The 15,780-nt window shown below is 37.1% G+C and overlaps 3 protein-coding genes across 5 annotated transcripts; 1 reads left to right on the forward strand and 2 right to left on the reverse strand.

Moving 5' to 3' along the window:
- Nucleotides 1-4,417, forward strand: LOC122281573 (dof zinc finger protein DOF3.1-like). 3 transcript variants are annotated; one of them, XR_006230264.1, is made up of 3 exons: nucleotides 1-1,518; nucleotides 1,613-1,719; nucleotides 4,284-4,417. XR_006230264.1 is itself a non-coding variant. In XM_043093186.1 (2 exons), the coding sequence occupies exons 1-2, from the start codon at nucleotides 873-875 to the stop codon at nucleotides 1,639-1,641; spliced, it is 675 nt and encodes a 224-aa protein (XP_042949120.1). In that variant the 5' UTR covers nucleotides 2-872; the 3' UTR covers nucleotides 1,642-1,930. The 3 variants fall into 3 exon arrangements, 1 of the variants encoding a protein (XP_042949120.1); XR_006230265.1 differs by lacking the exon at nucleotides 4,284-4,417 and adding an exon at nucleotides 1,971-2,304; XM_043093186.1 differs by lacking the exon at nucleotides 4,284-4,417 and having other exon boundaries at nucleotides 2-1,518; nucleotides 1,613-1,930.
- A 9-nt stretch (nucleotides 4,418-4,426) lies between these two features.
- Nucleotides 4,427-7,744, reverse strand: LOC122281568 (UPF0496 protein At3g49070). The gene is made up of 3 exons (XM_043093180.1): nucleotides 7,504-7,744; nucleotides 7,358-7,434; nucleotides 4,427-6,794 (listed from the first exon to the last, which is right to left on the reverse strand). Exons 2-3 carry the CDS (start codon nucleotides 7,404-7,406, stop codon nucleotides 5,797-5,799), a joined length of 1,047 nt encoding a protein of 348 aa, XP_042949114.1. The 5' UTR covers nucleotides 7,407-7,434; nucleotides 7,504-7,744; the 3' UTR covers nucleotides 4,427-5,796.
- Nucleotides 7,745-7,877: 133 nt separating this feature from the next.
- Nucleotides 7,878-15,753, reverse strand: LOC122281562 (ubiquitin carboxyl-terminal hydrolase 6-like). Its single transcript, XM_043093167.1, has 18 exons — nucleotides 15,597-15,753; nucleotides 13,997-14,142; nucleotides 13,660-13,695; nucleotides 13,461-13,568; nucleotides 12,398-12,498; nucleotides 12,146-12,272; nucleotides 11,541-11,600; nucleotides 11,359-11,426; nucleotides 11,033-11,083; nucleotides 10,466-10,574; nucleotides 10,127-10,215; nucleotides 9,649-9,718; nucleotides 9,337-9,417; nucleotides 9,119-9,220; nucleotides 8,980-9,028; nucleotides 8,737-8,856; nucleotides 8,567-8,641; nucleotides 7,878-8,267 (listed from the first exon to the last, which is right to left on the reverse strand). The coding sequence occupies exons 1-18, from the start codon at nucleotides 15,604-15,606 to the stop codon at nucleotides 8,212-8,214; spliced, it is 1,458 nt and encodes a 485-aa protein (XP_042949101.1). The 5' UTR covers nucleotides 15,607-15,753; the 3' UTR covers nucleotides 7,878-8,211.
- Between the last annotated feature and the right edge of the window lie 27 nt (nucleotides 15,754-15,780).

A 15,780-nucleotide genomic window follows, 5' to 3' on the forward strand; every position in this document is an offset into this window, starting at 1 on the left:
GAGGAGCTTAGCCGGTCCCAGATCCACTTGAGAGAGAGAGAGAGAGAGAGAGAGGTCTTCTCTCCATTTGAAGTCTGCTCGTCACTATCACGAAGACACAGATAGGTCATCTCCATCAAGATCTTGATACCCAGTATTCCTTTCCCTTCTACATCCTGCTCTATAGAATTGAATTCCTCATCCCACGAAACCGAATCCCACTTGTAAATTTTTAGATTCCCTATTAGGTTCTTTCACACAAATACCGGCTCGAAGCTGAACGAACACACACACACGAAAAAATAAATAAATCTAGTGCTTCGTTCATGGTTTTCTTCTTTCCTCCATGAACTGAAACTTCACTTCTTTTACAGCTCCATACTTTTTCTTTTTTTCCTGTTGCCTTCTGGATTGGTGATCATGTGTGGTTTGGTCTCTTCTATGGAAACCCACTTGCGAGTCTGAGAAATATCCAGATTTTTTTTCTTTCATCTTTACTGTACTTGCTTTGCTTTTCTGCGTCGGTATTTTGATAAAACCAATTCGAATCCTCTAAATCCTAGTCCAGTTCAAGTCCCAAATTCCACCAGCACAACACTTTCAATCTCTCTACCAAACAATGATTCGCCAATTCCTCAAAAGCCAGTAACTTTCATCTCAAATTTTGGACTTTTTCTTTCTGGTCGTTTCTAGTTTAAAATACTGTACAAGTACTGTAAAAGTACTAAAAATCCATTCCGTAACCACAAACTCCACCAAATTCTCCTCAAAACCAAAAACCCAACGCACCAAATCCTCAAGAAGCCCGAATCGGCTAGTCATCAAAGCAAGCCTCTCTTTTTTCTCATCTCATTCCTATAAAAGTTGCACATAAAAGGATCAGAAGTTAGAAAATGCAAGACCCAGCAACATTCCAACCCATCAAACCCCACTTCCCAGAGCAAGAACTACTCAAATGTCCCCGCTGTGACTCCACAAACACCAAGTTCTGCTATTACAACAACTACAACCTTTCGCAGCCACGCCACTTTTGCAAGAACTGCAGGAGGTACTGGACAAAAGGCGGTGCGCTGAGAAACATCCCAGTTGGCGGTGGAACCCGTAAGAACGCAAAGCGGGGACCAAAACCAAAACGGTCTTCTTCGTCATCATCTTCATCGTCAACGGCATCAAATTCGGTGGTGGAGAATCGGGGTCCGGAGCATGACCCCAACCGTCTCTATGGCTCTATGGTGGATCAGGACCGTCGAATGCTGGATATTACGGGGAGCTTTGGTTCACTTCTGGCATCAAATGGGCAGTTTTCCAGTCTACTGGAGGGTCTGAATCCCGATGGGTCGGGTGTGAAAATGTTGCAAATGGGTGAGTTTGCAGAGAATTTGAATTCGGGTCATGTGTTGGAAACAGGTTCAGTTCGAAACCTGGGAATGGATGTGCAGAGTGATAACAATTCAGAGAGTTATTTAGGTCTGCAAAGTGGTGATTCAAGCTGCTGGACTGACAGCAATGGGTGGCCTGATCTTTCTATTTACACACCAGGTTCAAGATCTCAGTAGAGAAAATAGAGAGAGATTTTATTTTTATCTTGTTTATTTTTCTAATTGTGCTGATTATGATAATTTTCTTTACTTAGAAACTAGGGTGGCGAAGAGAGGAGCATGAATAAGTCGGACTTATTGTGGCATTTTCTAGTACTACTGGAGGTGACATACCACAGGCCGCAACACTAGCATCCTATTGGTAAATGGTTTATCTTCTGTTGTTTCTGTCTGGTTTTTGTCTGTATGAGTTTTATGAATGATAAGCAGAGAGAGAGAGAGAGAGAGAGAGAGAGAACTATTCAATATTGTTTCTTGGTTGGTCTGGACTGAGAGAGAAATGGCATTGTTGGTATATGAGAATCATTATACATGCCCATACTATGCTAATATTATCAGTAACTGTTACTAAATAGCTTGTTCCCATGCTGATGTATCTGTGCATATGTACAGTTTTTTTTACATGAATGTATGCCATTCTTGAGGGCTTTGCATGTGTGGAGTTCTGTATGCGTCTCTGCATTCTTGAAGTCGAAGGATTTTGAGACGACATTTTCCTGTTTATGAATAAGATAATTGAGGGGTGGGGTAAGTTATGGTTGGGGAAATCCAAAAGTTCATAGTCCCGTACTTTCTACCGTCTATGAAGGGCTAGACAAAAGTTCAACTTCCCTTTCTCATGGATATAATTTCTTATTGTAAAGTTTTTGCAGCGGTATTCTCTGCAATTTGCAAAGATTGCTGTTATTATATTATTATTATTTAATTTTTACTATTTTTATGATAATTGCATGAGATGGGTAATAAACTATCAAAACAATTCGATAAAATGTTAAAAACAGTAGTTCCCTTAGTATACTAGTATTGGTATTGAACTTGTGTTAATATCGACTTTGGAAGTAAAAAGAGTACTAGGCATGTTAAAAGGAAAATGTTAATATTTTCCTGCTTTTGTCCTCTCATTTTGATCCTTAATTTTTTTTTTTTTTTACTTATTAGTTAAAGAAGTAACTTATAGTACATTGGTCAATTGGTGTATTTTTTTTTTTAATTTTTAAAAAACATTTAAATATGTTAAAAAAATGAAAAAATAGAAAATAAAAGGAGAAATTTGGGCTAGTGGGCTAGCCAAACGTTCAAAACTGGGCAACATTAACACCCCAAGTTATTATTATCTTAAATCTTGATACTTTCTTTCCCCAAAAGAAAAAATCATTTTATTTTCAATAATCATTTAAAATGTTCCGATAAAATTTAGAACGAAGAGCATCATTTAAAAAAGACTAATTAGTAATTTTAGTATGATAATTGGGGTCGTGTTCATTCTGAACAATAGGAGCTTCTAATCCAATGCTTTCCCCATTCTACCGTACGAGTTACAATTTGCAAAAATAATAATAATTTAAAGGCAGGCTTGTCATTTTGTCCGAGACATGCAGGGAAACTATATACCTTTATCTTGATGGTCAAAACCCGATGATGCTTTTAACTAATTAATGCCTACGAAATAGTTGAAATCTTAATTCGGCAGAATCCATTATTTTTGTGTTTAGTTGATGGGATAATGTGCCAATTCATTGGATCTCGACATCTCTCTCTCTCGCCAAAGTTCTTTGGATCAAATGATTTAAGGCTTGGTTTTCGAACGCTCACCTATATATATATATATATATATAAACTCTCTCTCATCTCTCTCTCTGTGATATCATGGGCCACACGCTCCATGATGTGCTTAATTGGACCACCCTAAGGTTTGCCATTTCATCAATAAACAGCCACTCGTGGGGCTGCTTATCAAACTTTCACAAAATGGAGAAGGAAAAAAATCCCGTATAGTAAATGTAATGGATTTTTATATGATGAGGAGAGCCAATGAGAAGTCAGTGACTGAAAACAACAGACAGATGATTGATGAATTTGAAGAAACTAATATATAGAGATCATTTTTATGTGTAAAAAAGGGTAATTATTTGCGGGTCCTCATTCCTTGATGGAAATGGCAAATTCTTTGTTGAGTTTTGGGGTATGGTACCATATATGGTCCTTGACTTGAGGCTCACAACTTGGTTTCCAACCAATGAGAATGTCGACTAATGCTTCCTAACCCCATTAATTGTGTGTGGTCTGTGCCAAGCCAGAGGAAGTTTGGCACTTGAGCATGCGCATTGACAGTGGTGATCTGCATCCGGTCTCCCCCACTTGGTTGTATTGGTCGGTGACATGAAAATCTTTGATCAATTGGGAAGATCGAGACGTTTTGCATATATAAATATATTTATAACAAAGCTTCTTAAATTTTGGTACAGAAATTGGTCTTCTTCCCAAAAGATGTACTCCTTTGTTTTGTTTCTTACTGATTTATAGTGAGGACTTTTGTCTTTCCTTCCAAGTTAAATTAAACTCTTTTGACTTGTGGATCCCATGCATTCTTGATTCTTGCATTAGTTAATGTGTCCTTGCCTTGGATAAAAGATAAAGAACACAATGTGAAGTTACTACTAAAATTGGAATGGCTCCAAACAAAATTATACTAAAACTGGAATGTTGGGGATAAACTTAGGGAGTGGTTCTCTCTATTGCCGAAAAGCGTGTGATTGGCTTTTCTTAACAGTCAAGCTTCAACATTTTTCCACTTTTTCTTGCTTGCTATGAAAATGATCTCTGTACCAATTTCTTGTCTTGATCTAGTGAATGGATAGCCTTGATTCTTGGAAGCTTCAAAAGATATCGGAACTAAACTCACTTTTTTTTTTCCTGTTTTATGAGGTGGAGAAACGTGGTCATATCCGAGAGAAGATTACAAAGAAATTGAAATCACAGATAAGGTTGAGATGGCTAATAAAAAAGAAAAAAGGCATCGTGGGAGGTGATTATTTTTTCTTTTCACGAAAGATTGCACTATTAATGATTGTCCTTATACGCAAAGTACTAAACGTATAAAGAAAGTTCTTGTGAGATTTGTCTTCTTTCGGTCAAAGTTCATGCGAGTTTCGAGCAAGTAGTAGGGCAAATTGGATGATATTAAAGCTTGACTTGGCATGAACGGGTCAGCCAGATGGCTATTGCAAAGAGAAGAACATGATATGCATCAAACGGCTTAATTGGATGGTAAGTGGGGTCGAAGAGCCATAAGTAACGGCTGTTTTAAAAAAAAAAAAAAACTTAAGATCGGAAATGCTACGATATTGCTTAGAACATAAAGAAAGAGGTGCTTGCCTCCACACACACACACAGATGTGTGTATATATACATATCTTTTTATTGGGCTTTTCTGTGAACAGTAACTATAGGCGCGCAGTTGATTGGTGCTAGTTTCTTGTTTTTGAGTTGTGAGAGGCCCATTACCAACTAAAACTACATTAATTAGACACAATTAGAGATTAATCTCAAGCCCCTACATATTCCATGAATTAAGGTAGCATGTTCCACTAAATTTTGGGTCATAATGGTTGCCTATTGAATTTTAATTATAGGACCTCGTCAACAAGGTAGACTCTCTCTCTCTCTCTCTCTAAATAATTAGCTAGAAGGGCAACATTATTTTCAAGGTAAAGATAAAGGAAACATAGGTTGAGGTGGCTCGCAACTACTATTATGAGCACGTGTACCATATACAATGGACTTTTTTTGTTTGTTTGTTTGGTGGGGTTGAAACACTGCTCTTAGTGATCTTACTCATTCCTCACCAACGCCACACCCATAATGAAAACCTTCATGCATGCGTTGCGTTAACGGTACGTTCCCGAAACTTTAATCAACGGCAGTTTCTCAACAACATGATGTCTCTGATTTCAGCGACAGGTCGTGTTTTATTACCCTATATATATGTATTTAGTCCTAATTTCTCAACTCTTCTTGAAGTTTGAATTGATTCAAACTTGGACGACATGGTGCATGCATCCTTTACACAATAACCCAAGTCAGGTCACAAGGATTCTTTGCAATTTTGAGAAAATAAATAATAGAACATGAGAAATCTGACGCGGGAATGAAAGATAAAAGCAAATATACTCAGTGTAAGAAATAAAAGTTTCTAAGTGTCAAAGCATAATATGATTAAGATAAATGTTTTAGTTATAAAGAATATCCATAAAAGTAAATTAATAAATTGAAGTGGTTTGATATTGTAAGTTTTTTTTTTTTTCTTATTGTAAAGTACATTTAACATATCATATGCAACTATATCAGTTTCTAAATTTATTTTTATGGAATTTTTTCATAACTATAACACTTCTATATAATCAATTATCAGTGTACCGTAAGAAAGTTTTGGAACTGATCATCCGGGCTGCTGCATGATCTCTTTTACTACTAGGTTTCTAGCCCTGTTTATGGTCATGAAACACAGATACAAATGTTCCTCAAGTTCATCCAGCTGCTGCCTAAAGCTGCAATCATTCTTCTTCAGTTGTCGCGCCACTTCTTCATTGGCTTGAAGCTCGTCCTCTTTTCTCTCAATCCAGAACTTAACCATTGCTCGCATGTGTTCCAGCTCATCATTCAGCCTCCCCACTTGCTGGCTTATTGTGTCCAAATCCCTATTCAATATGTAAGTCCCCTTAGCGGCTGCATCGAGCTGAGCCATTGCACGAGCTAGCCCCCTTGCGGAAACCAACTCTAGTGAAGCCACTATAAGACCCGGCATGGCCACGAGTAAAGTTATAACATGAGCTGCGACTATTACAGCGACTGAAGCAGTCAACGCCACGAGAAAAACAGCCGAGCCACGTTCTAATCTATTTACAAGCCGAAGCTGGACTCGAGCCTTGTCACGGCTTGACTCGAGTTGTTTCAATAATCGGAGGCAGTTGGCTTGAATAGCCCGAACCCGAGTGGGCGATGATGCGGTTGAAACAAACGGGTTGACGAAATCGGCCTGGGTCAGTAGGGTAGTTGTTCTAAGAGAGCGGTGTATGACACGTGTACGGTCAATATCTTTCAATAGCAGGCCACATAGGAGAGAAGCATTGGCGGTTTGGATAAAATAATCGCATAAAATGGATTGGTAAGGGGGTTGAATACTGGCCGAAGCAAGGATACGAGTGATGGTGGGTTGGTCCGGGTCGAGGAGGTGTTCGGCAAAGAGGCGGTAGGATGGGAGCCGAGCTGCAGTGGTTGGATTCGTTGGAATGGTAGAATCAGCATTGGATAGGGAAAAGACGCGTGCCCAAAACTCAACGTAGGACTCTGTACGAAAGGCATTTGCATATTCCTCGCGCAAGTTCAAACCGGCTGGGTCGGGCGGAGTACTATTATTGATTGCCCCAGATGCAGCTTCTGCATGCAGTTTTTTGTTTTTTTTACATTAAGCAACAATTTGCGAAAGAAAATTCTATTTTTAAACTTGTTTGTTTTTAGAAAACTTTTCATTTTATCCCATATCATTATTAAAATTTTTTAAAATTTTCATATAAAATAATATAAACAATTCATTTTTTTCAAATTTTTAAATAAAAAATAATATTAAATAAATATATTCTAATAAAATTTTATTTAATTTTTGACTTTTATCTTAATTAATCTTTATCCCATTTGTGAAAACAAAATTTAATTTACAAAAAAAATTTTATAATTCAAATCTCTTATAAATTAAATCCAATCATATCAATTGTTTTAAAATATTTCCGAACTTGAACATAATTATTTAATATTATAATTATTTAATATTTTTTTAACTTAAAACGTAAAGTGTGATTAAGAAATCAACCGAACAACCAAGAGCATGATAGTACGATGGTATATGATTTAGTTCTCTAAATAGAAAACTTGAATTCAAAACCCCCCACCAGTTTGTATAAAATAAAAATCAGACGAACATTAGTAATGAAAAAAATGCTCACCGGTGCAAGAAATAAATTTTCTGAAACGAGCACTAATTCTTTTCCTCATGGCGCCTTGTTAACTGTAACGTTCAAACCTAAAGAGAAAAATTGAGAAGGAATTTCTGAAAAAATAAGCACGATGATTATAAGCTAAACATACCAACCGGTCTAAGAAGCTGGAAAGAAAAGTTTTTCTTTTTTGCTTCGATTCTTCCTACTGGTGCGGAAGAAACTAAAGGGCACAAAGCTGGCCCTTTATAGAGCAAAATGATACAAATAAAATATTTATATAGCTTTTGCTTGAAAGCAACATGGATATTTCTTCTAAGCTGGACATTGTAGTGCACGTGAAGACCTGACAACATTGGATGATACTTGAAGAAGCAGAAAATTGCAGAGCTTTCTTCCTATTATTTGAAAAAAATATGGATATTGCTTCTAGACGCACGGTTGATCATGCAGCCCAAGAAATCAATCGTAGGCTACTTTTTTTTTTTTTTTTTTCTTGATCAAATATTGGCTACATTGGAGATCGATGTACTGACTCAACTTGAACTTTAAGTGTAGTCAAACAAAAAAGTCCTAAATAGGTACCAACAATATATTGTTCTTGGCTTGAATAACAAATGCATCATCTCTTTGGTCACACAAGTTTCTGTCAAGACTGACTTCAGTGGGAAAAGATTACTCGCAGCTCTTTTTTTTTTCTTCACCAAAATTCAATTATAAAGAATTTAAAATACACCATCCAATTGAAGGTTGTATGTAGCACACTTCTTTTTAAACCCCACTGGTAAAAATATAGAATTCTGCAATTCCTATTCAACGGATCTAAGAGACAAAATAAAAATCACATGGGGATAAAATAAAAATCACATGGGGATGACTCTGGCCTTGTACATGCATATATAAGCCATGTGCCAATCACCTGTAACAAGAAAAGATGGAACTTCAGCATAGGTACAGGTTGATGATGATGGGCAGGCTTGCAACAGTAACACTTAATAGAGAAAAACCATATCTAGATGGACAAATCCTATGGTGAATAAATGATTAAAAAAAAAAAAAAAAGGAAGGGTTTGATTCAGTCCTCACAAAACGTATCCCTATTCTATTGGAGGCACACTAACTAACATGGATGCTTTTCCAATTAACTTTTGCCCGTCTGCATATATGTGCCAAGGCAAACTAATCCTATCATGCGAGCCAATAAAATTCCAATCTTACCTCCTCCAGACAGTTTAGTGATGTCTTCCTCCCGCTGTGCAATTGGGTTGTCATCATCATACTCGATCCATTTCCCTGAGATCAACAATGGTTATTTATCAGTTGAAAGCTTACATTGAGCCCAAGCCACATGAAACGAAGTACCAAACAGTATATTCCAAAGAGCTGACCGCTTTCTTGCTTGACCCAAGCAACATAATGCCCCGAGTCAGCACTCCTACCCTTGTGGGTCAACACAGCGACCAAATCATAAACACCAGTCATGTGTGTTTCCCTGTCTGATGGACCACCTGCATTGTAGAATAAGTCAAACAGCGAAAATGAGTAACCACATGCACTAGATTTCCAAAAGCCCGAATTAATTGTACAATGGAATCCCCAAGTTCAGCTAACACGCATATAAAGTTTGGTACCTTCTTGGGATGTAGCATTGGATGGTTCACCGCTTCCATTTGATGATCCCTGTGTGCAAAGATGAGAACAGATCATAAACCCGTTATCACATAGAAATAAGTGTTTGCACATGCGTGTATAACTAGGTTGGGTAGTCACCTCTACATTAGACATCTTGACATCATTTTTTGAACCAGCACCATCCACACCATCCTTCCTTGCTTTCAGACCAAGTTTTATGCCTTCTTCGTCCCTTAGCACCTAAATTTTAAAATGCAGAAATGACAATGTCTGACACAACATAAGGTATGAATCAAGTATTTTCAAGACAGAGATGTAATTCAAAAAGTTCATCGAAGCCAAATGTAAGCAGAAACCTGGCGAGGAGTTTCCAATCTTTTGCAGAGATCATCTGAACACAAATCATAAACATCCAACTCCAATGGATAATCTACTTTCTGAGACAAGGAAAGTGTCTTTTTAAGTAACATTGACACTGACAGTTTTAAATAGGCAGATGCAGGATGTGGACTTGTACTCAACCCATACTATGCAGAATAATCAGAAAAGAGAGAGCTCTTGGTTTATTTCCTTTCCCTTTTTTTCATCTCAATTTCCACAATGATATGAAAGAGAGAAATCCACCCTCTGCAGTGTAACAATATACAGGAGAAGGAAACTTGCATTACCCGCAAAATTTTGGCCTTCTGATTTGATTCCCTCTTCCAGAAAAAACGCACAAACTGAATGGTCAAGTACCTTGAGAAAAAAAAAAAAAATTGCATCGACTGTAAGGATTCACATAAACTGCAATGAAAGATTTTCTTTTGCTCTAATCAGGATAATTCAGACATTAAATAGGAAGATCCACGTGTCCTAAAACCACACAGTGGTGGCTTCCATGCTACAAAGGATAAAAAGTACATTTTTTTTTTATGACGGGGGAACCATCCCACAGCAGAGCCCTTAGGACTCACCCATGGAACCCAAACCCCCTGGGAGACTAGCACAGCAACCCACAGCCTCCCACTTAAATTGCAGTTTGATCCCAGGGGAAATCGAACCTGTGACATGGGGCTCATGCACACAAGTTTGCCCTTACCACTAGAGCTACCCACAGGTGGGTGATAAAAAGTACAATTTACAATCAGAAGAAGTAAGTTGTACCTTGGTAGGCCATTGATACGAGACTCTTTCAAGTAAATTGCACTACGCCCCAAGGAAGGAGAAGCCTTTTCCAATTCTGATTTTAAAGCCTACAATAACCAGTAAAATTAACAAGATAACAACGTTTCTTCGACACCTCAACGTGGAGGATCTCCATGTCAAAAAATTAGTCATTGCTTACTTGTTACTCAAAGTTTGAACATCCAAATATTCCACACAAAATTTCAATTTAGCAATACAAAGAGAGCACCACAAACTCAATTCCAATGGACACGGTAATTTGCAAGTGCTTAAAGAGGACAAAAATAAAGACCTTCACAATTCGATGATTATACTCACATGCTTTAGTCCTTCATGCAAATGGTTCACCTCTTGCGATATGTGGCATTTAAGAGAATAAACTGATTCTGTCTCTGAACTTTCTTCACCACTCTCTTGACAATGCACCCTGGCTCGCACCAGCACAAATAACACATTCATACAAAAAATAACCAATCTTCCCAGTTTTAATAAAAGATTATTTAGGTGAATCATAAAAAGATGCCACGGTACAATTTATGATTAATTACTAAAGGAATTCTGCCTATGAAAGCCAATATTTCTGTCCCACAGCAGACAATGTGCTTTCCTTTTTGGACTGTCCCAAAATAGATCAGAGTTTCACAAAATGGAAGTGATATCCATTAACTTCTCACCTTACCTTAAAAACTTGAATTCACCTTTTTTCCTTTCAAATATGAATCCACCTTTCTTGATCCATAAGTGCATTTTGGGAAGTGTTCATTTCATTAAAATGTGTATCATTTGTAAACTTTCATTTATGTTCAGATCAAGAAAGTAATAACTAAATTAAGACTACTGCTTTAAGCCAATGTTTAATTATGAAATAATGGCATGCATGACTACCTGCTAACAAGTTCAATGCCAAAGAGGGCCTTCAAAGCGTCAGGAATTTCACTGCAAGAGAATGTCATACAGGATTACGTTACACTACTGATAGGAAAAAAAAGGGAAACAATTAAACCAATAAATGCCGGTAAGACAAAAAAGGATCAGAGTGCTATAGAAGAAACATCCTTTTGCGAAAATTAGCCATGCAAGAAGTTTGAGTGAGGCACAAGGGAGAGTGGGCACAGGGAAGTATATAGCAATCAATCTCCTATAATTTTTTCTACAGCCAACTACAGTTCCCAGATATCCACAAGGACCTAGTATAGTAAAAGGAAAGATACCTAGAACCAGTTGATTTAAGAGACTGAGAAAGTGTATATAAAAGCTGGGTCCAACATTCTTCAGCATCCTGTAACATAGATAAAATTGAATAGATAAACTTATCACCAGATCAAACTAGTAAGATTTTACAATCAGAAGAAAGTAGTTTTTTTTTTAAAGGTATCAGAAGGTAGTTTAAGACCTGTTGCATGAAGACACCATTGTGCAGCTGGCCAAATTGAGGATACTTTTTACGCAACACCTGCGAACATGGTGACAAACGAACATAATAGGGTTTCCCTCCATTGCCAGCAGGAAAAATGCAATAGCAACCAATCATGGATCACGTTTTCCAAAAGTGATGTTTATGAAGAGGGATTTGATGAATTTGATGCATGTCAAAATAACTAGCAAAAAAAACCTAACTATGGCTGAGTAAGTTCATGAACTCCTACACCAGAGATGGAAGACAGAGCCAAGAAAGAACTCCTAGGAAGTGTTAAATGAACTGTGTACTTTAGCAATGCAATAATAGAAAGCACTAGCAATGCAATAATAGAGAGCATGGGCTGCATGACATTTCTATAAGCCCTAAGCACATAGCATTGTGCAAGCAGAGGACACATACGCTACGTCATTTTCTTAACACTAAAGTTCTCTGCAATTTTTTTTGCACATTCATGCTATAGGTTTTTCTGTCCATGGTGCTACACTTGGGATCTTAGTAAATCCCACAAGTACCCAGGTTGTAAAGGAAATATAAAAAGTGTCCAATAATAAATAAAAGGGTAAAACAAGAGAACAAACCATCCAAAATTGCATCGGTGCCACAGGTTTGACACTTTTATCAAGCTCATTAAATAAATCACGTGTTGCTATAGTCAGCATATGAGAAGACTGATCCACATCATTGCTTCTTCCAGAGTGTGAGTACCTAATCAGATTTTACAAATTGATGCACGCCAGTCACATAAAATGCAGCAAATTAACTATGAAAACAGCAATATAGAGAAACATTCTGAAACAATTCCCCTTTAATAATTGAAGAAAACAACTCACTTGACCAAAGCTGACTTCAACTCTGGAACAGAATGCAGACACTGTACTGTGGAGTTCATGTAACAGGTGTTTCCCAGATTAAAGAGACCAGCACTATGACCCTAGAAACAGAAACAGCATGGGCTGAGAATTTCAATTCATAAGGCAGAGGAAAAGACTAGTATCAAAATTAAAACAATTACCTTCAAAGCGAACTTGGTATAAATTAGGAAAAAAATGGATAAGTAATCAAATATTTTATTAAAAAAAAAGGCTATCCTAAGATTCTAAGATACTGAGTTAGTAAAAAAAAATTAACAATATCCTAATTTCAAATTAAGGGAAAAAAATATTTTGATAACTAATCCATTTTATGTTGATGACGATAATCAATACATTTGATCAAAAATGCAAAGGGAAGCAACCCAAATGAACAGGGAGCTTGTAAAGGAAACACACAGCTAAAAGAAGAAATATGAGCAAAAAGTCTTTGAAGTCTAGAAAATTAAGAGAGACAAAGTTGTGGCAAGAAGATGCCATAATAGGCACAGTGTGGTCATGATTTTCAAGATTGTAACCTTATTTTGTGGCCGCATCATACCCAAGGGAAGAAAAAAACTTTTTTTACGCTCCAATTTGTTGGATTCCAAGAATTTGGTTCATTTTCTGGTCATGAATATGAAGTTATGATGATTGAACCCAGACTTATTTATATATAGAAAATATTTCAATTATTTCTTTTTTTGGCAGATCCATGATATTCATGATCCAGGTCAATTGTTAACATATTCATTATCCAACCTACATCATGGTTCCAAGTTGTCTTTCCTAACTGAGTTCCTAACTAGCATACAATTGCAAGGCTAAAGTATATGGTAATTGTAGCATGAGGTCAAACAACAACATTACAGATATATCCATTAAAAAAATATTGCTCCTGCATGCAACATTTTTATAAGCAACTCCTGTATACATCGCTTCTTTCTTTTTTTTATCAGTAAACTCCAATATACATCTCAAGTATATATTAAAAAACTTCTAAATACATGTGCATACTTCAGAACAGAAGAGTAATGTATCTTACCATGGCAACCACTAGCTCTTCTTCTGGAAGATCTTCCACAAAAACAGGTCCCTTCTCTGGAGCCTTAATAATCTCATCTGCGGTTCCCATCATCATTAATTTTTGACCCTAGACAAAATAAATGCAGCGCATCACCTAAGAACAAAATATAGAAGTATGAAAAAGATAAGAGGCAAGGGCATTATGAAGGTCAAAACACCTCTTTTACTCCTAGTGCCGACCAATCTGCATCATCCTGCATTTCCCCCAAAACAAAATGAGTTTGAGAATTATAGGTTTCTTTTTTTAAGTAGTCAATGAGCTCTCACTTGTACTGCACCTCCTCACCATATAAGAGTGAGATTGAGAGTGGAGGTAATGTTGCGAGTTCAAGACCAACCAGGTTACATTTAAAAACTAAAAAGAAATTTAAATTACTGAAACCTTTGATCAAATGTGAAGAGTGATTTATTGCAGACTTACTGTATGATCCACTAGATTTGCACAAATCAAGATATGGATTGATTTTAGCATCATAAACAAAGTCATCTATTTACCTTCAGTAAGCCACCCTTAACCATAATCTTCTGCCTTACGGGAGGAACCCCAGTTAGATCATACAGCTGGCACTTGAAAACATATGGAGACTGGGTGGTATCAATTTCCACATCTTTAAACAGCTCCTTTTGCCATTTTACACTGACTGTAAAGATATACATATTTCAATTATCAGAAACAGGGAACTAAGATGTAAAAAATCAGAGCACCAGTAATAAGAAAACAAAAAGGAAAAAAAAGGTTTAGATCAGCCACCAACTCACCTCGTATTTAGGAGGTCAATAAAAATTCATTAGGCTCTGTTGGTACATGGGCTGACAAAGCCCAATGTAAAGTGGCCCGAGATGGTGAACAAGTCATCACAAAACGTGATGACTTGCAAATCAAGTCAGACCACTCTTAATTTTTTGGCAAGACAGTAAAATAGAAAGCAATCCCTTCCTTAATATAGAAAAAATGAACCCTCGAGACTCGAGACATTTATTGTGATATAAAGCAAAGACCATCTAATTAAATAAACCAAACAGAAATGAAGGGTCATTAGTTGTCAAAAAGATAGAGACATTAGCTTTAAGGAAAATGCTAAATGTACTTAAGAAAAACTTCCAAAAAATTTACTTCTCCACATGTATGTCATTGATAGGCTGAAAATTATAAAACTTAAATTTCAAAATTTGAATTTCAAAAGAAAACTAACAGAATGAGTCTTGTAAGTAAAATTGAAGTAAAAGTACATGTGAAGACCTTGATGGCACACAGTATCATTAAACGAAATGATGGGCTGGTGGCCTGTGGGATACCCACCCGCTATACATGTATATGTAGAAAAAACCCTAGATGCCCATCTTCTCTCTCTCCTTTTCCTTTCTCCTTTATTCTTCTCGTTTATTCTTTTCTCAATGCACAGGCCGCAGAGAGAGATCCATGGCCGTGGGTCTCCATGCGCAGACTGTGGCAGTGGGTTTGACTCAGTTTGAAAGTTTTTGGTTTGATTGGGCGGGGACCCTGGACAGTGCTGGGAATTTGGGAAATCCACCTGCCCGTTCAGAGGGTACGAGCGGGCAAGTATAGGGGCTGGTAGTAAGAGAAGAGGCTACCCGTTCATCTAGGGAAGGAGGAAATGTCTCTCGAAAAGTGGCTCCAGGGCTAACCAGTAAATAGCCCGAGTTATAAGGGAAACATGATTGATAACCACTTCATTCTTCTGCTTACTAGGATTACTCTACTCGGAATCTAACTTAAGCATCAGAGCTTTCATACGTCGGTACTAAATTACTAGTATTGAAAAATTCACTCGTATCCTAAAGTAAACGCATAACAAATCGACCGTCCGCTGCAATTCCATGTCTAAAATTTAAAAAAATCCATAACTCAAGCCCGAAAAGAGTAAACATGAATAGCAACAAAAAAACTCAAAACTAAAAATCGGAAATTTCGAAATTTCCTAAATCCTAAACATCATAGGAATCCAATTGATCAAGCTCTAATAGTCCCAAAAAGCGAACAATGATGTTCAAAACAAACAGCAAATGTTGGACTCGGTTAATGAAATGGAAAATATAGTAGATTGAAGATGGAACTCTTGGGAGGGTCGCTGACCTGTAATCATGATTGAGAATCTTTACGTCGAAGGATCCTGAGGGAGATATGTCAGGGTTTTGCAGCGCTAAGCTTGGAGGGGCAAATAGACAACGTGATTATGGAAAGCGCTCTGTGCGAGTTTCATAGCTTTATAGAGAATTACGAATTCGGACCTGATTCGGATTTGAGTCCGATTGTGGAT

This window comes from Carya illinoinensis, chromosome 1 (assembly GCF_018687715.1).
Source record: "Carya illinoinensis cultivar Pawnee chromosome 1, C.illinoinensisPawnee_v1, whole genome shotgun sequence".
Taxonomy (NCBI): domain Eukaryota; kingdom Viridiplantae; phylum Streptophyta; class Magnoliopsida; order Fagales; family Juglandaceae; genus Carya; species Carya illinoinensis.

Coding starts and splice junctions, on each gene's coding strand:
- LOC122281573 (XM_043093186.1), top strand. CDS start 873: ATGCAAGACCCAGCAACATTCCAACCCATCAAACCCCACTTCCCAGAG. Junction 1,519..1,612: donor TCTTTCTATTTACACACCAG/GTTCAAGATCTC, acceptor TTCTTTACTTAG/AAACTAGGGTGGCGAAGAGA.
- LOC122281568 (XM_043093180.1), bottom strand. CDS start 7,406: ATGAGGAAAAGAATTAGTGCTCGTTTCAGAAAATTTATTTCTTGCACC. Junction 6,795..7,357: donor AAAATTTATTTCTTGCACCG/GTGAGCATTTTT, acceptor AACTGCATGCAG/AAGCTGCATCTGGGGCAATC.
- LOC122281562 (XM_043093167.1), bottom strand. Junction 10,216..10,465: donor TGCATGAAGGACTAAAGCAT/GTGAGTATAATC, acceptor TGGTTATTGTAG/GCTTTAAAATCAGAATTGGA. Junction 9,221..9,336: donor GATTGGAAACTCCTCGCCAG/GTTTCTGCTTAC, acceptor TTTAAAATTTAG/GTGCTAAGGGACGAAGAAGG.